Source organism: Emys orbicularis, chromosome 1 (assembly GCF_028017835.1).
Source record: "Emys orbicularis isolate rEmyOrb1 chromosome 1, rEmyOrb1.hap1, whole genome shotgun sequence".
Taxonomy (NCBI): domain Eukaryota; kingdom Metazoa; phylum Chordata; order Testudines; family Emydidae; genus Emys; species Emys orbicularis.
In genome coordinates, this window is record NC_088683.1 from 18,281,617 (window position 1) to 18,304,683 (window position 23,067).

Genomic DNA, 23,067 nt, shown 5'->3' on the forward strand with positions numbered 1-23,067 from the left:
TGAAAAAAATGTCCCTGGAACCTAACCCCCCACTATTTACATTAATTCTTATGAGGAAATTGGATTCACTTAACATCGTTTCGCTTAAAGTCACATTTTTCAGGAACATAACTACAATGTTAAGCACAGGGCAGTTCAGCAAAGTTACTAATGTGTGTGTGATTTGTTCCATCAAGCTAGATGAGCATTAATGGTAGGAGGTATGAAATACATTTGGCTCGGAAACCAATTTAATTACTTGGAAGACCGAAGTGAACACAGTTAAACAATTTTTAAAAAGTTATTCTACAATTAAAAGTCACTTAACTGATTCAACTCTGTACAGGCATGCAAGATTTCAGAAGCTCAATGCAACCTCTGAGATCTATAATGGAATGACCATCAGGCGTTTTACTATACAATTCCTCACAGGTGCTACTATATAAAATAGATAAGGTATGGCTGGTTGCTCATTCATTTCAATAGGCCATTGTAATTGATTGATTATTACTAAGGAACATGTTTTCACAGGAAATATTTTCTAAGGCTAAACAATGTTTGATGAGGTGTGATACAGTAGAACCTCAGAGTTACAAACACCTCGGGAATGGAGGTTGTTCGTAACTCTGAACATTTGTTCTTTCAAAAGTTTACAACTGAACATTGACTTAATACAGCTTTGAAATGTCTAAGCAGAAGAAAAATGCTGCTTTTAACCATCTTAATTTAAATGAAACAAGGTAGAAACAGTTTCCTTACCTTGTCAAAAATTTGTTTTAAACTTTCCCTTTATTTTTTACACAGTACTGTTCTGTACAGTATTTGCTTTTTTTTTGGGGGGGGGGGGGGGTGGTCTCTGCTGCCTGATTGCATACTTTCAGTTCCAAATGAGGTGTGTGGTTGACCGGTCAGTTCATAACTCTGGTGTTCTACTGTAATAAGTTATGAAAACATATGTTGTAGCAGCTACTTTTGCATTACGAATATTGGTTTGTCTTTCCTATGTGTTGTTTCCATAGAAGCGGAGCTTAACCTTTTAAGTGAAGATTATAAAGACACCTAATTCAATTAAAATTAGACTTCAAGCATATCAGCACTTAATTCTTATGAGATTTCATATAGCCATTTTTCTGATTGGCAGGCAAAATAGTTCAAAATTCACATAGTTGGGGAAATCTTATTGCTATGGGTTTTTTCATAAGCTTCCCTGCAAATGCCATTTTTTTTATACAAGGCTGTTAAAATGTTAATAAAAATCTTTGAATTACCAGGTACCCCCTTCTGAAATATGGGCATCTAGTACATAACATAGAAGACACATGTTCAATTAAAGTAATTTATTGTGGGTTTTTCTTTTCTGAACTGACAAAGAGGGTTTTCCCAGAGATTGGTAACACAACACAACGTTATACACCATTTCACAACTAGCCCCTTGTTGTTTTATTAAGAACATAGTAATTTAAAAATATCTAAATATTTACATATTAATAAAACATATATACATAAGATTGAGATGCTTTACCTAAACATGGAATGATTTTTCTAATAAACCCTATAAAAAGATTGCTGAAGAAAGTTTGAACAGTAGTCACAGTAAGTAAACACAAAATGCAATTTTTTAAAATTTACAAAATGTTGATTCCATCAGTTAAGGGTTGTGACATGTACCTGGCAGATTTGCTGCACAGGCTGTAGCTTGCCACAGCCCTGCTCAGAAATCCAGACCATGGGGGAAGCAGTCACATCAGCCTTTGAAGGAAATGCTCTTTAAGGGCTGCAGCGCACATTCGATATAGTCCACAGTTTTAAAGAGAACATCACCACCTTTAATAGTACATGTTTTTTTAAACAGGAGGGGAAAGATCAAAAGCCTGATTTTCAATGGTGCTGAGAATCAGGAGCTCCTGTTGGCTTCAGTGTTATTTGCGGGCATTTCAGCAGTTGTGACAATCAGGCCGCCGGTCTTCATGCTAGTTACTGATCATGACAAATATTTGTAAAAAGCAGCAAAAAAATTTAAATATTTTGAAAACAGGCCCACTCTCTGTAATAGCACTTCTGTTAAAACACTCGATAAAAAAGACCAAATAGTTTCAAGGAGAAAGCATCGTGATGGGCTGAAAATATACAAAGGAAAACAAAACACGATGGCAAAGGCTACTGCACTCTGTAGCGTTCCAGGAAACACACACTATTAGTTAACTGGCTGGTGATCAATATATCTGTGGGATAAGATACTTTCTATATTTTTTCTCTCTATTTTTTTTAAAGTGAATTTAGTGCTGGTGAAGGTGCAGAGTTAAAGGTGCAGAGGGCAGCAGGAGATGTCGCATAAGAAGCAGCAGTGCAACTTTCCCCACCCTGCCACATCAGTAAGCCTCAGTCCTGACCTGAAGGGACCACTTACAGGGTGAGAGGGTAATTCAATCTCTTGGTCAATTCACTCATCCTAACTGCTGAGACTCTCAATAGAGTGCTAGTAATGACGGTGGTTTGTATAGGTGGACCTATGTCCATAGGTCCATATATGTCCACAAGGGCAGTGGTTTTCAAACCATGGTGTGTGGACCAGCAGAGGTCCATGAACCCTTTCCCTGATGGTCTACAAAATAAAATGTTTTGAGAACCAGGCAGTGGGGATTCTGAGAGGCTGCGGAGGAGGTGGGGCAGGATGATTTTATGAAGTGAAAATGCTGGAGAACCACTGCACCAGAAACTGGCTGGGAACTCCAACTCATTTCACAAATACATTCTGTATACCATCCACTAGGAAACAGACATTATCAGCATGTACCCTGCTCTATGGCCAAATACAGTGTGTGCCATGTTATTTAGACAGTGTAGGACAGGCAGTTTGTACCATCTCTCTTCAAACATAGTCAAATAGTGAGCAAAAAGGAAAAGTGAGTCTTCCGAACAAAAGAGGACTAACCAATCACCCTAACCAAACATTCTTATTAGCTTCCTGGGCCCATGAAAGGGGGAGATTCCATCACCACTCCCTGAACTGTTTATTTTACTTCTGTGTAATTGAAGATGAAATACAGTTAGCATGCATACAGTCACGTGGGAAAATACAATCAGGAAGAAAAACAAAGGCAAGGGAATTTATTCAGTTGCAGTGGATACCACACTAATTAGACAATGTTCTGGATATTGAAAAAAAAATCATCTCTAATTATGATGGAAAATCTTGAAACAATTTTGTGGCTTTATTATCCCATGTTTCATTAAAAATAGGTGAAACAACTCAAACTTGAAGGGAAAACTGCACGGAACATCCCCCACCTTGAAGTATGCTGAAATGCTTACACAGATCTTGCAGGAATGTCATTCAAACTGAAGGATGTTTATATCTGCTAATGAAACACTGACGCAGAAAGTAAAATTTAAGCAGAAAAATCTGGTTTTGAGTCGACCAGCTTATCTGTTGTGATCTCAAGAATGCTACCTGAAGAAAGAGAGGATTTAAATAAATTAGAAAAAATAAATTATACCAGTTCAGTCATTTCCTAAAATTGTGTTCCAAATTAACCTACATGAGTTAAATATTTAGAGACTCAAATGTAATACTTGTGAGGTTGCTGAATTATCTGTGTATTTAGATGGCCATTGTTGGGTATCAGTTTAGTTGTCTAAAAAAAGATCCTATTATATACTGAATTTGTGAATAGAGGTTTTGATAGCAAAATGCAGAACACATGAAGTGAGGTGTAAAGTGTTAGAATATCGTACAAACCGCACTACAGTGCTTATATCTTTGAAGTTATATGGCTCTAAAGAGGTGAACAAAGCACCGCATGAATTTTAAGCCTACAGTATATACTTTGGGTTATTCTTTGGAAAACTTGAAAAATCATGATACTGTAAATGCATATGGCAGAATAAAAACCAGAGATAAGTTGCATGATTATATCACATCTTTTTTAAAACCACATTAAAATATATTTTTAAACAGAACAATGGAAGACGGACAGAAGAATTATAACTATAGAAGTAAGAACACAGAGCATATAGGAGACAGACATCAATCAGTGTAAGAGGCAAATACAACAAGATGAAAAGGGAGGACTTGTAGAATCATGCACTGAAAGGATAAAGATTTATATTACAATAAAGGATTTATATTTAAGGTTTTGAAGCGGTTTCTAAGGTCTCATTTTCTTCCCATTGTATTCCAAGAGAAAAGGAGGCAGGCTATACAGGATTGGCTCATAGTTATTTTCTTATCTGTTTCTTTAGCAAGAGATCTTTTCACAAAGCTGTATCTCCCTGGGACCCAAAGACTGGCATTTGTACTCCTATTAGTGGTCTCAAATTCTTTCACAACTTGAAATTCACTCCAGTGCAGAGGGACTATGCAAACCCTTCAGCACTGCTTAAATCTCTCGCTTGGGGCTTAAAGAGGACCTTGTAGCATCCCTGGACATACACATCCTTAGTGTGTAATGTTTCGGCTAAAGATACATAACCACCAGTGCTGAGGTTGGATTAGATTTGTTCCCGTTTGATATTTTAGGAAAGTGAGTCAGACTGGTGTTAATCCTCACTAATTCCAAATACGCAGTGTAAATCACATACCAGGATCCGAACTCTTTTGTCATAGCCATTATTCCTTAAGTAGGAAAGTTAAAGATCCTAATGGGGTGCCATATATTCACTCTGCTAAATGTTTATCCAACATCTACCTTGGTCTCCACACCACCAATCAGGGTAACTGGCTGCCTGGTCTCCCTCAAGACAGGGCCCTACAGTTTGGATTTTGGCAGGTCCTAGGCAGTCTTTTGCCTACGCTGAAGTGAATATGGGATTGTAACTCTACCAATACTTTCTAAGGGACCCTAATCACAAAGTTTGAAACAAAACCCAAGTTTTAAATAAGTTAAAATTTAACAGCCATAATTCTTCCAGTTCACTTTAAAGGTCTCCCAATTCACTGAATCCTTTAAGCAGAAGGGAATAATTAGCATCAAAGATACTTTTTAACCACAACACGATTTGTGCTCCTAAACACAGAAATATGGCTAGGCAAAAAATCCTTCCTTGGTTTTAGGATTTAAAAATAATGAAAAATAATGAAACCTTTGGATGTCATATGATTTCCCGTGTTAAGATAATAAGTCCAGGATTTCCTTAACTGTAAACACAAAGGCTGAGGGATCTAAACCCCTTTGTATACTGGGATTCCTCAGCCTGTATCCCCCGTGTTCAGATTTTTAAATTTTTTTCCGCAGGGAAAAAGGAAGGGGTGAACGGGCACCTCTGAGTCATCCCTCTATGCAGCTTAAAAGATTTTTTCATGTTTATCCAAACTTTATTCAATTCACTTGCTCTGAACTCTCTTGCTTCCCAATTTTGTCCAGTTCTTGGATACCCAGGTAATAAGTGTTTTAAATATACACACCATAAATCGATTCAGCATCCCATTCTTGCTCCCAGTCCCACTTCCTGCAGTACTCCCTTCAAGTAATCCCATTCAAACTCTGTGTCAAAGGTTGTCTCTACATCATGGAAGACTAACATAATCCGTTTGCCCTTGACCATTACTGATTTATTATTTATCTTATGGTACTGCCTGAGGGGCCCCTCACCCCCAGAGATCAAGGCCCCATTGTGCAGGGCACTGAACACACACACAGTACGGGAGCGCCTCTTCCCCAGAGAGCTTGCAATTTAAACACACAAGCCAGCTGAATAGATCACATCTGAAACTCTCCTTAAATGATCCACCAGTGACATCCCTGCAAAAACCAGCTATTGTACAAGGGAATCTAATCTACAGGTGAGGATCGCTATAAAGGTTATATCTACCTCCTTTACCAGCCTCCTTGATGGAAGGCGTCTATTTTGGCTTCCTACGTCAGTAACCTTTATTATAACTACCATAATTATATTGTCTGTATATCACTTAAAATGATTTAGTCCCAAGAATGGTAGAATATTAACTATTGATACATTCTATAAAGAGTCACTTGTACATATATAATAATGTGTGTAATTCAAACGCTTGGCTGAAAGCCTTCGGAGTTCACCTTTTTTCCACACACACAATCTGAAAAAGAAAATGACTATTGCACTGTCAATTTAGGCATCCTCCCACAGATTCCAGGGAGATCTATATACTGCAAGACAAATATTAAGCCTTAGAATTGTGCACACATGCATATTCAAGGGTATATGGGCACACATTCAAAAATACACGCTGGAAATCTTGCAGAAAAGAGAACAGGATTCCCAGGATGGAAATCTTGTCTCTTTACTAATGTGGCTGTCTCAATGCATCACATTCATTTTCACCAATAATGTAAGATGTGAAATACTAAAGAAACTACATTAGGCTCCAATAAAATAATTCTGGTACTGAATAAAATTACTAGAGCAATGAAAAGATAACACTGCATAATAACGTAACATTTATCAGGGTTCTCCTTTACTAGAATTGCTTCCATCCCTGATAACAGAAACAAACAGGATGTCACTTGAAAGAGACCTTCAAAACCAGAGCTTCCTGCATCTGTTATCAAATTAGTACCATGAAATGCTCAATGGGTAGCTAAGAAAGCAGCACTGCAGCTCCTATCAGTTAGCATGTGCTCCCAGCCCCCCATGAACAAGTTTATAGCTGCTTCACTGGTCCTACTCCTGAGTAACTCCACATAGTCTGACAACAGGATTTCAACCACCAGTGCCTCACTGCTAGCAGCTCATGCTCCAACCCATAGCACCTCCGCACTGAGGATGTCTGAAGACCCATCACAAGCCTTATGTAAGAGTAATTGGGAAGATAGTCTGCTGGGACAAATGTTGCAATACTGCTCTCATGACCACCACAGAGCATTTGTAGGGTACATTACAGCACTGTGGGGAGCTGCTGTCAAAGTACTACCCTGGATATAGCAATCTGCTAGCAGTAAACAGCCTACACTTATTCTTTGCAGATGTTGCGTGACTAATTTCCAAGGAATCTTTTTCATTAAGTATTAATTATATTGTATTGATCTGAGAGAGAAACTGTAAACCCAAGGTCCTGATCATTCAAGATTTTTACCACATTTTTCTCAGGTCTAGAGATATTAAACTGCAACTTGGTGACATTTTAAATGCAGGTAATTACCATCTATATAGTCAAGATTTTCAAAAGTGATTAGTTATTCTGGATGCCCAACTTGGAACACATGATTTTCAGAGGTTATGTGCTCAGCACTTTCTAACAATCTCAAGTTCAGCACTCAAAAAAAAATCACTAAAAAAATCTTAGCCTACCTACTTAAATTCCAGCTAGAAGTTTCAATTGCACATGGAAATCTTCATCAGTTCCTGCCCTAGACTATTGCACAGTACTAAAGTTTGCTGTTAAACAACTGCCATGTTTGACTGGAGGGTGGGTGCATTTTGAGGGAATGGGGGGGAGGGGGGAAGAGAGGGGTTAAAAGTGATCTTCCATATCAGATAAAGAGCTTTGCAATCCCTTTGTAAACCCAATATATTATTGCTAGTAGTACACCAATGCAGAACTGAAACACATTATGATACAAATTACTGTGCCAGTCCTTGGAAGTGATGTGGTGTCAAGAATTTTCAAAGTACCCAGAAATATCATGAATGAGCACAAGTTGCCATCTGGAGTCATGAAGATCACTTACTGGTTTGTGTCATTTAGCCATTACTGTCAAACTGGAGGTTTTATGAATAGGAAATCAAGGGGAAAATAGTGAAATTCTGGTGCATGTTCTCTCTCTCTTTTTTTTTTTTAAACACAAGGCATTCAAAACTTAGACATCTGGGCCTTGTGTGCAGATTACCCAAACTGTATATGCCAGGAATCGGCAACCTTTGGCACGTGGCCCACCAGGGAAAGCCCCTAGCGGCCCGGGCTGGTTTGTTTACCTGCAGTGTCCGCAGGGTCGTTCGATCGCAGCACCCACTGGTCGCAGTTCGCCGTTCCAGGCCAATGGGGGCTGCGGGAAGCGGCGCGGGCCGAGGGATGTGCTGGCTGCTGCTTCCTGCAGCCTCCATTGGCCTGGGATGGCGGACCGCGGCCAGTGGGAGCTGCGATCAGCCGAACCTGCGGATGCAGCAGGTAAACAAACCGTCCCGGCCCGCCATGGGCTTTCCCTGACAGGCTGCGTGCCAAAGGTTGCCGATCCCTGGTATATGACATACCTAGAATATTGAAATCTGCTTTATGCAAAACAAATAAATAAATAAAGAATTGGTACCTGATAAAAAACTTAATGCATTTTACCTGTTTGCAGTAGAGAAATGTCCAGTTTCTCATCGCAGTCAGTCGTCTCTGCTGATTACAAATATAAACAAGAAATCTCATTACTTTTACTGAATACAGGAATAGGATTAAAAAGCTACATACTGTAGAGTGTTTTTGCCATTCTCTATCTACTCTTCTCAGCTGCAATTTGCTAGCATCCAGTTAAACAGTCACTGCTTGTGCGAAAATGTCATATAATAAAAATGCAAATTTAGGAAAGGTAGTCTGGGTATTAATCCGTGGTTATGCTGGGCATTGGATTGGAGTAATACACTACTCCCTTGAAGAACTCAAACTCCTGCTGATATAGCAACAGAGGGTCCTGTGGCACCTTTAAGACTAACAGAAGTATTGGGAGCATAAGCTTTCGTGGGTAAGAACCTCACTTCTTCAGATGCAAGTAATGGAAATCTCCAGAGGCAGGTATAAATCAGTATGGAGATAACGAGGTTAGTTCAATCAGGGAGGGTGAGGTGCTCTGCTAGCAGTTGAGGTGTGAACACCAAGGGAGGAGAAACTGCTTCTGTAGTTGGATAGCCATTCACAGTCTTTGTTTAATCCTGATCTGATGGTGTCAAATTTGCAAATGAACTGGAGCTCAACCCGCCAACCTTAAGCATATTCTCACCAGCAACCACACACCGCACCATAACAACTCTAACTCAGGAACCAACCCATGCAACAAACCTCGATGCCAACTCTGCCCACATATCTACACCAGCAACACCATCACAGGACCTAACCAGATCAGCTACAACATCACCGACTCATTCACCTGCACGTCCACCAATGTTATATATGCCATCATGTGCCAGCAATGCCCCTCTGCTATGTACATTGGCCAAACTGGACAGTCACTACGCAAGAGGATAAATGGACACAAGTCAGATATCAGGAATGGCAATATACAAAAACCTGTAGGAGAACACTTCAACCTCCCTGGCCACACAATAGCAGATGTAAAGGTAGCCATCTTACAGCAAAAAAACTTCAGGACCAGACTCCAAAGAGAAACTGCTGAGCTCCAGTTCATTTGCAAATTTGACACCATCAGATCAGGATTAAACAAAGACTATGAATGGCTATCCAACTACAGAAGCAGTTTCTCCTCCCTTGGTGTTCACACCTCAACTGCTAGCAGAGCACCTCACCCTCCCTGATTGAACTAACCTCGTTATCTCCATACTGATTTATACCTGCCTCTGGAGATTTCCATTACTTGCATCTGAAGAAGTGAGGTTCTTACCCACGAAAGCTTATGCTCCCAATACTTCTGTTAGTCTTAAAGGTGCCACAGGACCCTCTGTTGCTTTTTACAGATTCAGACTAACACGGCTATCCCTCTGCTGCTGATATAGGACGCTTACAATAATTTTGTAACTTTTACTTAACAACTGCCACCCCAGATCAGACCAGTGGTAACACTGAGGCTGGTATTCAGTCTCCAATGGTGGCCAGTATCAGATGCTTCACAGGAAGGTGCAAGAATCCCAAAATGTGACCATTATATAACAGCCTGCCCAAAAGGGATTTTTTCCCCCTAATCCTAATCAGTTTGGGCCAGATTTACAAAAGGATTTAGGCACCTAAAAATGCAGACTGGAAGCTAGCTGGGTAGATTAGGCATCTAATTCACATTGAAAGTCAATGGGAGTTAGGTGTCAAATTCACTTGTGCACTTTTGTAAAACCCAGTAGGTCCTTATCAGCATCTTTAAGCACCTAAATCCCTTTGTAAATCTGGCCCTTAGTTGCTGGCTTATGTCCTGAAGAATGAGAATTTACAAGACTGATCAAAAGCCCACTGAAGCCAAAGAGAGTCTTCTCAGTGACTTCAGTGGGCTAAGGATCAGGCTCTATACCCCTATCTAATGTAACGTCAGATGTTCTCATTACACACACAAATTTCTACATCTTTTTTTGAACGCTGCTAAGATTTTGATCTCTAGTGGCAAGAAGAGTAAACAGGAGTACCAACACACTATCTCTGTACTACTATTTCATGCATCACTCCTTATATATTGATATTTATATTTTTTTTCAAAGAGGATCATGGTCATAAAGCAATGGGTACATTCCCACTGTAATGTGCCCCCGTCTTCGCAGATGTCAAAAACTGCCCAAAGTAATACAGATATATTGAACAACCAAATTCAGTGCACGTCCTTAACTGGGTTGTTTGTGCTGATTACCCTTAACAGTGTTGTCAAACAGCACCAAACTCATTGAAAACAAGGATTAGTTTATTTTTTAAATAGCGGAAGGTCTTAAAGCACTATGACCTGCTCAGAGCCAACATTAAACAGCCTTTTTCAGAGCCCTCATCCAGTGAGCTCCCTTGCCTCCCAACAGAAGATGTTTCAGATGATTATTGGGGAAGCAGGTCAAGCTAAGTTCAAGTTCACAAATAAGCAATAAACACCTTGACCCTACAAATGCTGAGGCAGATCACCCTTCCACATTCCATTCTAAACAGGAAAATGTGGTTTGCTTTCAAACACCACGCCCATCGGCCATGAGCCAAATCGTACTTGTCTCGACTTCAATGGGCCTACCTGCATGACAAGGCAAGCAAGATTGGAATTTTGAAACTCTCTTGTATTCTTTGTTTAGAAAGAGTTTGGTAACTGCGGTAAACACTCCTGTAGCCACGTCCTTCAGACCTTTTTCCAAAATCACTTTGTTGCTGCGGAATGTGCCTGTCTGGCAAATGTGCACCTGCTATTTTGCTGCTTGCACAGAAGCATGTACGTGCAGGAATGAAGAGGTTAATAGAGAGGTTTCCCTTATTAGTTCTGCTGTCGTTATTCTCCTGAATCTAGATAAAATACTGGCCAGGAAAGCATAATGTTACTCCTGTGATTCCCATCCAACATAATATCTGCCCTTGTGTCTGCTGCTAAACATAAATCAGCACTAGCAAGAATCTGCTATCTCACAAGACACATATGCCTTGTGTATTAATTACACTGCTCTACAGCCAAAATGCTTCTTAAATAAATGTAGTCAAACTTTACTAATTCTGGGTCACTGAGAACGAAAATGATGCTTAAAATTGTTGATTGGCTCTAGTTTTCAAGATATGCTATTGGGTCAGTATATACGACCCTTGACTTTGGAATGGCGGAGGATAAGTGAGTTATAAAGGGAAGGGATCTCAATTTAAACCAGAAATGACTAAAATACATCTTTGACTGGATCTATGAATAAATCTATGACTGGGTTTGGACAGTACTTGCTTTTTAGGCAAAACAATGAATGATGCAATCTGAAGCTGGTATTGCGTCATACATGATATGAATTGCATCATGTTATTCCTAGAAGTCATGGATGATGCAATCATAACGAAGCTTACATCACTCTGCTGAACAAATTGCCCTATATCAGCTCTAGAAATCATACAGTGTCGTGCTCTCTTATTTGTCAGTGTTTGATTTTGCAAAGGGACACATTTCTGTTTAGCCAAAGTGAGCAGAGATGCCTCGTACTTGTGTGAACAGTGCAGATAACTTCTGCTATGTTTGTGGTGAAGTGACTTTTGCATCACAAAAGCGCAGTATAACCACTATGGTTAAGAAAGCCTATCACCTTTATTTTGGCGGCAAAATTGGAGATCAGGACAAGAGGTGGGCCCCACACATATGCTGCAACACTTGTGCAACAAATCTTCGCCAGTGGTTGAACAGGAAAAGGAAATCTATGCCTTTTGCAGTGCCAATGATTTGGAGAGAGCCAACAGATCATACCAGCAATTGTTACTTCTGCATGGTGCCTCCAGTTGGGAAAGGTGTGTCAAAGAAGAAAAAGTGGACTGTGCATTATCCAAACATTCCATCAGCTATACGCCCAGTACCCCACGGAGAAGGACTGCCGGTTCCTGATGCACCAGAATCATTCTCACTTGAGTCAGACGAGGAAGAGGAAGAGGATGAAACTTCTGGTCCTGAACCATCAATGTCACAGGACCCACATTTTCTCCCATCCTCCTCCCCTGAACCACACCTCATAACACAAGGTGAACTGAATGACCTTGTCGGGGATTTGGAACTACCCAAGAGTAAGGCAGAGCTGTTGGGCTCCACACTACAGCAGTGGAATCTCCTGGCAGGTGATGTTAGGGTTTCCATGTTCCGTGACCGTCAAAAGGATCTTGTCCCATTCTTCTTCATGGAAGGTGATCTTGTAGCCTGCAACAACATCAATGGTGTGATGGCAGCCCTCAACATCATTCATGATCCAGATGAGTGGAGACTGTTCATTGATTCATCGAAGACGAGTCTTAAAGCTGTTTTACTGCATAATGGCAATGTTTTGCCATCAATTTCATTTGGTCATGCAGTCCATAGGAAGGAAACCTATGACAACATGAAACAACTTTTGAGGTGCATAAACTATGACCAACATCAGTGGCAGCTTTGTGGCGATTTGAAGGTTGTTGCTCTCTTGCTTGGTCTGCAGACTGGATACACAAAGTACTGCTGTTTTCTCTGCGAATGGGATAGTCGTGCAAGAGATTCCCACTACATCAAGAAAGATTGGCCACTCCGACGGTCATTGGAGCCTGGAAGGAAAAGTGTTCAGCATCCACCACTTGTTGAATCAAGGAAGATTTTGTTACCACCCTTACACATCAAGCTGGGTCTGATGAAGAACTTTGTCAAGGCCATTGACAAAACACAAGCAGCTTTCAAGTACCTCCGTGGAAAATTTCCAAGGTTAAGTGAAGCTAAGATAAAGGAAGGTGTCTTTGTTGGTCCTCAGATTCGTGAACTTCTTCGAGATGATGCATTTGACCATGCACTGCGTAGCAAGGAAAAGACGGCATGGAAAGCCTTCCAGTTAGTGGCAATACATTTTCTCGGAAACAACAAGGCAGACAACTACAGGTTGTTGGTGGAAAACCTCCTCAAGGCATACAAAAGCCTTGGTTGCAACATGTCACTAAAGATACATTTTTTGCACTCTCATCTAGATTTTTTTCCACCAAACTGCGGAGCAGTGAGCGACGAGCACGGCGAGCGATTTCACCAGGACATTGCAACAATGGAGAAACGCTATCAGGGCAAATGGAGCCCATCAATGCTTGCAGACTGTTGCTGGACAGTGACAAGAGATGCTCCATTTAATGAATACAAGAGACAAGCCAAGAAGCGCTGAGTAGACACTGAATAGGACTAAACTATGTACAGAATAGTTTTTTGCCTTTTGTTTCATAATAAATTTTATTTATATAACCCTTTTGCTGATTTTTAAAGTGTTACATAAACAGGACAGGTGAAATATTATCATGTACAGCAACCATAAACACATGAAAAGACCTAGGTTTACAATTTATGATTAAAACTCTACTATCTACACAATATACATAGACATAAAATGTAAAAACTTAAATATCTTAGAAACGGTAGCCAATCAGTTGTTTTAATTGTCATATTTGAATTCAGCACATCAAAATACATAATAAATAGCACATTTTATCTCTGAAGCAGACGACTTCTCAAAAATTGTAGACCAGTGTTACATCATGAAGAGAGGACCAGAGAAAGCAGAGGACTGAGAGGAGGGGCAAAGACACAAACAGAGGGGAAAAGAATACCACAAGAGACATAGGAAGATGTGGTAATGATGGAGTGGAGGTCTCAACACATGGGTGAGACAGCACAGTCCGGCAGGGATTTAATATAAGTTTTTCTCCTCTCGCCCCCAGCATTTTCCATTGTAATCAGGCAGTGTTTAAAATAAACAACAGTACAATGATGCAACTACTATCATCATGTCAGGTGACTACTTCACACCAATCAGACCTGAAAAGACTGAGCACATTTCATAGTGCTGCTTCATTTTCCTTTATTATGTGTGGTATTTAAAGGCTTTTGAGTTACACACAGTAAAATCATATTGCATGAAGAACTCTTTCTCACTCTGTGCTTTAGGAGCATTTAGTCATACTGTACCAGCATTCCTGTCTATATGGAGGCTTTTAGCAACATACTGCCATTAAAGAATAATGGCTCATAACCTTTTCAAGACTTGAAAAGGGAGGGAGGACTTATCACAAGAGATGTGTGGCTCATGCCCCATTTTTTATTATTGGAGACAGAGTGGAATAGCCAGAAGGTTTGGATACTAGTTTTGGATGCAGAGATGATGACAACAGCAGGGCTGTTTCCTGCTGAGACTAGCCCATTCATGGCCCTCCTTAAATCACTGTGCCAACGGCTGTGTCTCTGGATGTGTTGTCGCTGGCTGGTCCACTGGCCACCTACCCATATTCCCCTTTTGTAGCATGGCAAGACTACACAATGGGAGCTACTGCTGGTCAGGGCAGCTGTAAATCACAATGCAATTTGCATTGTAATTTATCCTGTTCTAAAAAGGGAAATGTATACATCTGATTTTTCCTCAACTTCATGTCCCTGGCCATACTCCCTCCCTCCCCAGCAGTTGCAGGGAGCTGAGCCTAGACGTTGTGGAAGGGATAGAATTGGCAATATGATCCAGTGCCCCAGAATGCATACAAACATGTGGATTTTTTTTGGCCGTGCCAATTGCATGAAGTGGGACCAATAGTCAAAGGTGAATAATATTATCATGCTATTTTATTTTAATTATAACATCTATTTGTAATGTTAACCTCACAGTCTTTTTTCCTCCCTTGTGACAGCCAACTTGTGAAATTTTGAAAAGACTGAACAAGGCCAATAAAAATTTAATGGCAATGACAGCTTTATTCTCAGATCTAGCAAATTAAAAGAAAAAACCCAAGTCTCAGATCTAAGGCAATAATCTAATGGAACAGAGAAAAATCCAAAGCAAAATAAGACTATTTCCAGTTATGAAAAAATGTTATTGCTGATGCTAACCTTAAATTAATTTCTATTTGTATTAGGATAACAACCTTTCAAACCCTACCCAGGGGAAGTTTTTTCTAGAGAGAGAGCAGGGTTTTTTTAAAAGCAGTTTGTTGATTAGCCTTCCCAGTCAGAGACTATTCTGTACCTAATTCTAGGAAATGAGCCAAATATGATAAATAAGGTTGAAGCTGGACAACATCTAGGATCCTGTGATCAGAATATCATTTAATTTGAAAATACTCAAGAGGGTAAATACTAAAGAAAGCAGCACTAAAGGCAGATCCTCCCCATTCATTTGCTGGAGTTCTCAAGCTATTACTGCCACAGATGGCTAGGGGAATACACTGGCGTTTACACCATTAGCTTATCAAATTATCAAACCACAGGATTCAGCACGGAAGATTACTCATGAACATAATTTGTCATCATTTGGACATGCAAATAGCTACTTGGCCTAAATAGAAAACCCAGTCAGAGGGTGGACTGAATGCATCAGAGGATTGGTAATGGAATAGAGAGCCTTTCCCTTCCAAGTCAGCAGTTCAAATTCAGCCCAACTCAGTAGGGGCCAAACGGCTTTTGGTGGCATTTGTGAAAAACAACAGTGGTCTCAAGCCTGTCCACACACAGTTTGTGCACCAGCTTAGCTAGAAATTGAATTAGTGAAATTCGTGCAACCCACCAGTGTGGACACACTTATATCAGTTTAACAAAGTCTTAAACCAGTTTAGCTTAACTCAATTGCAAATAAGATCTTTAGGTACCTTGGAACTTAGGGTACGTCTCCATGGGGAGTTATTCCAGAATCAGAGCACCCATATATGGAGTTAATCAGGAACAGCTGTTCTTTAATTATACACACTACCTCAATTTGAATCAATTTTTCTATGTAGACAACCCCTCAGGCCTGATCTACACTGATCTTACTATTTCAGCAAAGGGTGTGATTTTGTATGGAAACAGTTACATGGGTGGGCACAGTTATACCAATAAAAAAGGTGCCTTACAGTTTGTTCCTATACATGTATACAGCTATAACTATAGGGTTGCACTAGTGTAACTAAATCTGTTTCTATAGTTAAAGAACTACAAAAACTGTGTAGACCAGAGCTTAAACTGAATTAAGAGTGTCTGCACTAGAAGTTGCATAAATCAACTTAAAATCAAGTGGGTGAGGTAATATCTTTTATTGGAACAATTTCTGTTGGTGAAAGAACGCATGTTGCAAGAAACCAGGGTTTCCTGAACTCCCATTTCTGGCCTTCAAACAACACCCACAGTCTCACCAAGCTTACCATCAGAAGTAAGCTACCCACAGCCATGTCTCCACTGCTGTGATGATCAATACTTCCCACAACATGCCTTTCAAGCTTCATGGACCGACACATGACTATCACAAGGTGGTGTACTTCAGCCAGTGCATCAAATGCACGAACAATCTAGACAATCACTACACTCTTGAATGAGCTCACAGAGAAAAATGATAAAAGACAAAAACACCCTATCCCTGCGGGGGTGAACACTTTGTACAAAATGAGCGCTCTATATCTGACCTCTCAGACCTCGTCCTCAAAGGAAAGCTGCACAACACCTTCAAAAGACAAGCCTGGGAGCTTAAATTCATAACTCTGCTAGACACCAAAAATCATGGACTCAACAGAGACACTGTCTCATGACAACAGTTTGTAACCCATTCTCTCTCCTTTGTCTTATGCTGCAAAGATCTTAATTGCCAACTTCATTTTGAACGGTTTCTTGCAACTTGTGTAAACTCCTTATGCTTAACAATCTGTTCCACCTTATATTTAACTGTGCCACTCTGATTACCTTTCCCAGTACTGAAGAATAGCTCTGTGGAGCTCGAAAGCTTGTCTCTTTCACCAACTGAAGTTGGTCCAATTACAGGTATTACCTCATTCACCTTGTCATTCTAATATCCTGGGGCCAACATGGCTACAACAACACCGTAAATTTAAAAATCACACATTTAAGTAAACTGGTGCAACTGAGGCACACTGAAGTCAATGGGAACTAGTCACCTAAATACCTTTGTGGCTATGGGCCTGAGAATTCAGACCAGACTCCAGTTTGGGTTCTAATTTCAAAGCATCCCCACACAAGCCATTGCCTTTGGTACTAGGTTACCAGTCTATATTCTCACTCCTGGAGAGTCTAGACTGCTAACCTTGGTCTCTCCAAGGTAGGTGGAGCGTGCGGGAAGCTTGCACGGCCAGCACCAGCCGCATATCTGTGCTCTCTAATAATGAATTTCAGTCTCTGGGTCTGACAAATAGACCAGCACCTTTCCCAGGCACTACATTCATTATGCAAAGTTTTAAAGTAAGAATAAAGAGAACTGGTTTGAAAACATGAAGCTGCATTTTGGAAGCTAGAAAGAAATTAGCCCCAAGGTGCTACAGCTCTGCTCTGAGAACTCTTTTGTTAGCGTGTTCTGCTAGGAAAATTATTACATAGTTCTGTGATGATGTCAAAACTGAGGATGAAGTAAATAATGAAGGAAAAAAAGCAACCACATACGGAAGATGAAATCCTGGCCTCACTGAAGTCAATGGGAGTTTTGCCATTAACTTGAAAGGGACCAGAATTTCACCTCCTGGACTAGCTCTCCTCTCACTTACTCCACTTCTACTCCATTGAAGTCAGTGGAATTATTCCTGATTTACAAGTGTAAAGCTCTATACACAGATTTTAGTTTTAGTACCAGTATGTGTCAATTAAGGGTGTAATTAAAAAAAAAAGGTTTTACCAGCACAACTCCTAGTAGGGACGCAGTTATACCAGTATATATTATTCCCCTCTCCATATGGGAATAGCTAAACTTGTATAAAGCATCGTTATACCAATATAACTGCATCCACACTGGGGAGATAGTGCCACTTCAACTATACTGGTACAACTTGTGTATAGACAATGCCTAAGTGAGAGGACAACCAGATCCAGAGAGATTGGGATGTAGGTGAAGGGCCAGTAGAAAAAACATACATTAAAATATAAGAAACAATATAAAATAGAGTCTTTCCAACAATTCAGCTTCTATATACTAATTGGAAAATGGGACTATGGGTTAATGTATTTCTTTTCATTGTCCACCCACGCACTGGGTTGATCGGTTCCTGTCACTGGGCAGGCATAGTTAGTACCCCACCTAGTTTAGTATACTGGGCTCAGTTTCACTCATCTTTTCATTGGAAGCCTCTTACTGCTAAGGCTGAGATGCAGCATTCCCAGTTCGGCTCCCCAATATTGGGGAAAGAGCATAGGTGCGAGTGGTTCCTGGTAGCCCCTCTTTAAAAGAAAACCAGTAAAGTCATTGCTAACTCCCGCAGTAGAGCTGCAGCGCTAGCTACCATCCTGGAGAGGCACACCACAAAAAGCAAATAAGGGCTGGTCTACAACTTCAGCTACGCGAAGTATCTTAGATCGAATTACCTGGGGTTCACACGGCGCGGGATCGACGGCCGCGGCTCCCCCATCGACTGTGCTATCGCCGCTCGCTCTGGTGGAGTTCCAGAGTCGACGGTGAGCGTGTTCGGGGATCGATATATCGCGTCTTAACGAGACGCGATATATCGATCCCGGATAAATCGATTGCTACCCGCTAATACGGCGGGTAGTGAAGACATACCCTAAGAACGTTGGAAAAATATTCAAAACAAACTAAATCAAATTAGGTCAATGGAAAAAGCGACAAAGAGTCCTGTGGCACCTTATAGACTCACAGAAGTATTGGAGCATAAGCTTTCGTGGGTGAATACCCACTTCGGAGAGCTTATGCTCCAATACTTCTGTGAGTCTATAAGGTGCCACAGGACTCTTTGTCGCTTTTTACAGATCCAGACTAACACGGCTACCCCTCTGATAGGTCAATGGAGTTATCAACAAAAAGTTCTTCTGCACCTCTGCAGATACCCCAAGGGCCCCCAGTCTCTCTCCCTGCCCGCCTCCTCCACTGCACATATGAATCTTCATGTCATTGAAGAACTGCACCATAGTGCCATTCTTCCAGTCAAGGAGGACTAGGTAGCCTTCTGAAGCCTTCATCAATGGCAGAAAAGGATGCTGCTGTGCAACGACAAGCAATCCGATGATTCTCACTGGCAAGCTCACCTCATAACCTCATATTCAAGGGCAGAGTTGGCTTGATAGTCTAGGGGATTTGGTAAACTCACTTTTTTTTTTTTTGAAGAGGAGGATTATTGCTAGCAAACGATCTGCCCTTCTTTCCTCCTTCTTGTTTCTATATCTCCCCCTCCTTTCTTTTACACTCTTACACTTTTCTGTGTATTTCCCATTAGTGCGATAGAAGAATGCCTCAGCTTTTACATAGTTACCTCAGATACTTGCCTAATCAAATGCTACAGACAAAGCTCAGGACTGAAAATGTTGGCTCTTTGGTGCATGGATCCAGCAAACAGCAACAGTTCATTCATCTGCCATGGTCTATCTCATACTCTTTGGCCAGCTGAATATTCAGCCTTTGGAATTCACAATGGATTTTTTTTTTTTTTTAAAGGCTATACATAAACACACACAAGTTCAATAGGTCAGAATAACTCCAGTTGGCCCAGAAGCCTAGAGCTTTACATTGTCAGATTGGACACCTGGGTTCAGTGCTTCATCCAGCTCTTTTTTCCGGCAGAAACAATGCACTTATTTGCAGTGAGGAGCAGTAAGAAAAAATAAAGGAAGCAAGCTAAGAAAAGTGGCTGTAAGGAAGGGATATTGGTGTGATGCAAATGATGTGCCTCACACAATGGGGGTCAGGTGCTATTGGAGAGAGGGCTGTTGGAGAACTGGGAATACTTGCATATGGAGACTGAAGAAAATGCTGGGGAGAGAAGTAAGAGATAACCAACATAAGAAGAGAGTCCCCAGCAGGAAAGGGGGCACCGTACTTAGAAAGGAGACTGGTAAAAGTTTATAAAATAATTACACATACATCACTATAATGGGGAGAAACTTTTTTCAGCTTTCTAGGAATTCTACCGTGGATTCTGAAACTATAAATTTTATTTCAACTGGAATTGACAGCACATGGGCAGTGCCTTGCACCAACATGCCATTAATTATAAGATTAGAGCCTAAGTATGTCTTCACTGCAGAGTTAAGTCAGGTAATCAGCACCTGAGTTAGCCTAACCTATGTGTGGGCAGCCACTCGGCAAAGCCAAAACTACTGTGTCCTCACTAGTGCTGCACTTACCCACGTGTGTCGCTAGGACTTCCGGGGACATATCCTATGCAGTGGCGGATTAGCCACTGGGCCAACGAGGCCCGTGCCCAGGAGCCCCGGCCAATTGGGCGCCCCCGTGCCCTGACCCGCTCTGCCAGGCACTTCTGCTGGCGAGCAGGGTTGTGGCATGGAGGCTTGCCCCACTCTGCCCACCTGGACCTCCTGCCAGGGAGTGGGGAAAGCTCGCACTCTCCGACCCCGCTTCCCGGCAGGAGCGCCGGGCGGGCGGAGGGGGGCAAGCCCCCGTGCCCCAATCCCAGTGGGTGGGGGGCGGGGCAAGCCCCACACCCCGCCCCCATTTTCCCAGCAGGAGCGCCGGTGGGATGGGGGACTGCAGGTGGAAAGGGTGGGGAAGGGCCCCCACTTGCTCTGACCTATGGCCCCACAAAACAGTAATCCGCCTCTGATCCTATGATTCTTTGGGCTCCAGTAAACTGAGCTCTATGATTCTCTCTCAGTGAATTGTGGAAGAACTTGTCTGCCCCTTTGGGCGCATGGGGGGGAATTGTGGGAAGGCACTGGAGGATTCTCAGCATTTGAGTAATTTAGCCTGTGTCCTCACTGAGGAGTGGGCAGGTTACCAGCCCAAGTGAAAGCAGCCCCTAACCTCTAGTAGTCTATAGCCCCAGCTGGGAAGCTAGCCTGGGCTTAAAGCACTGCTAAACTCAGGTGAGATGGTTGTGTGTATGGTGGACAGGAAGGGCTTCGAGGCAACACCTGAGAAAGAGCCTGACTTAACTCTACAGTGAAGACATACCTTAAGACTATTACCATTCAAAACATATCAAACACCACATTTTGCATTCTAGCGGCAACATGCCAAAAGTGTATTGGCTTCATTTTCAGAGGTACGGAGCCCTCATAACTACAATTAAAGTCAAGGGGAGCTGTGAGTGGCTCAGTGCACCTCTGAAAAAAATCAGGCTCTATGACTTTAGTCTTATGCTAAGTTGTTATTTCTGACATTTTCATGCTTACCTGAGCCTCTTTTTAACCGTCTTCTTGCCAGTTTAATTTGATCCTGTAGAATCTGTACCCAGTCTCTGGGGCCAGGAAGTTTATCCACGTGGTTAGCAGTGCAATATTTTTCTGTGAAGACTAAAATAAAAGGTAGCATTTTTTTTAAAGTGTCTTGTCAAAATTGAGAAGGGGAAAACAAGGAAGAGGAGGAGGATTAAAAATAAAAACAACAATAACAAAAACTGAAGTTGAAGTGGCCAAAACTAGGGGGGCAAGACCAGAGGTCAATTCAATGTTCTATGTGTTTATCTTTAAATATATTATTTTGTGTCTAGATACTATATTGATTAGCTGCCTATAAAAACCTGAGAAAGAGAGAGAATGTCTACATCTCATGTATGTCACATACAGAAAATCTGTATTAAAATAATGGTGAACTTTGAACTAAGCCTCACAAGTGGTGGATATTTATAACTGTCTGTTCACCATATGCATTCTGGCATTAGCGGAGAACTGCAGGTCTCCTCCTGGTCCTTCTGGTCTCATGATCTTATCTGTCAGGCTGCTAGCAAACAGGAGATAATATGAAGAAGTCCTAAATCTTCAGTGGGCATTTATCATATTGGCAAAACAGAAGAGGACACTGAGCTTTTATAAACACATATAAAAACAACTGCTTTAAAGGGGACAATGTCAATCAGGTCCAAAATTTAGATTTTGTAAAAAACAAGCTTTTACAGAGCTTAAAATACTAGATATATTTTCAAAATTTGTTATAATTCCAATGAAAAACAAACAGATAAAACATTCCCCTGCTGTGTCTGCAACCCTAACACATTGCAACATTGAAAGCAAGAAATGAAACTGACTATAAACAAAAGTGAAACTGACTAATTGTTTTCACTGTCCACCTGAGAGAAGTGCAAAAAGTAAATCAGAACATAAATAGTCTAAGTATTACTATGATTAACAATGCTATTGCAGTAGTGGCCAGAGGTCTCAAAATCTGGAGCACCATTATGTTAGGGCAATATACAGGAAGACTTGGTCTCTGGCTCAAAGTGCTTACAATCCAAGAGGACTTCATATATCCAAGTAGTATATGAAAGATTTTTTACATTTTTATATGTGTGTGTATATATATATTATACACATACACAGTCTTCAAAATATTAATAAATAAGTATAAAGGGTTCAAAAATAATGTATTTTAAAAATTCTTTCAGTTTTGATAATGTAAGGCACTATTCACAATATACAGGTGTTTGTTTACAATCTATGGCCTCAATCCCGCAGTCTGATCAGTGAGGGCATGGGGTAGCCCATCTGGAGTCCCACAGATGTCAACAGGGTCTCACATAGGTGCAGTGGTCAGCTTTGCATGAACTGAAAGCTTATTGGATCAGGGACTGTCTTTTTGTTCTGTGTTTGTACAGTGCCTGGAACAATGGGGTCTTGATCCATGACTGTGGATCCCTAGGGGCTACAATAATAAAGTAATAATAATCAACTGGATACAAAATCAGAGTCTATGATGTGAAAGATTACATTGTCCTTTGAAACAGACATCAACTTGAATTCTAGGAAATTAAAAAAAAGTTGATAGTAGTTTCAGCTTCTATTCCTCTGCCAATTTTTGTGATTTTACAACCACATTTGCTTATTTTTAAACAAGATTTCTCTCTCTATGTTGTGTGAAAGACACACAAACAACAGGAGGAAACGACTACTCAGGGAAAACAGTGAAACTGTCGCT

At 41.0% G+C, this 23,067-nt stretch overlaps 1 protein-coding gene across 1 annotated transcript in view; it reads right to left on the bottom strand.

Moving 5' to 3' along the window:
• Positions 1-1,603: 1,603 nt before the first annotated feature.
• Positions 1,604-23,067, bottom strand: part of BEND7 (BEN domain containing 7) — a 58,291-nt gene continuing 36,827 nt past the window's right edge. Inside the window, exons 7-9 of the mRNA XM_065413151.1 lie at positions 21,330-21,449; positions 8,225-8,275; positions 1,604-3,430 (exon numbers count right to left, since the gene is read on the bottom strand). Coding sequence (XP_065269223.1) covers positions 3,369-3,430; positions 8,225-8,275; positions 21,330-21,449 — 233 coding nt within the window. The 3' untranslated portion in view covers positions 1,604-3,368. The remainder of the gene's footprint in view (positions 3,431-8,224; positions 8,276-21,329; positions 21,450-23,067) is intronic.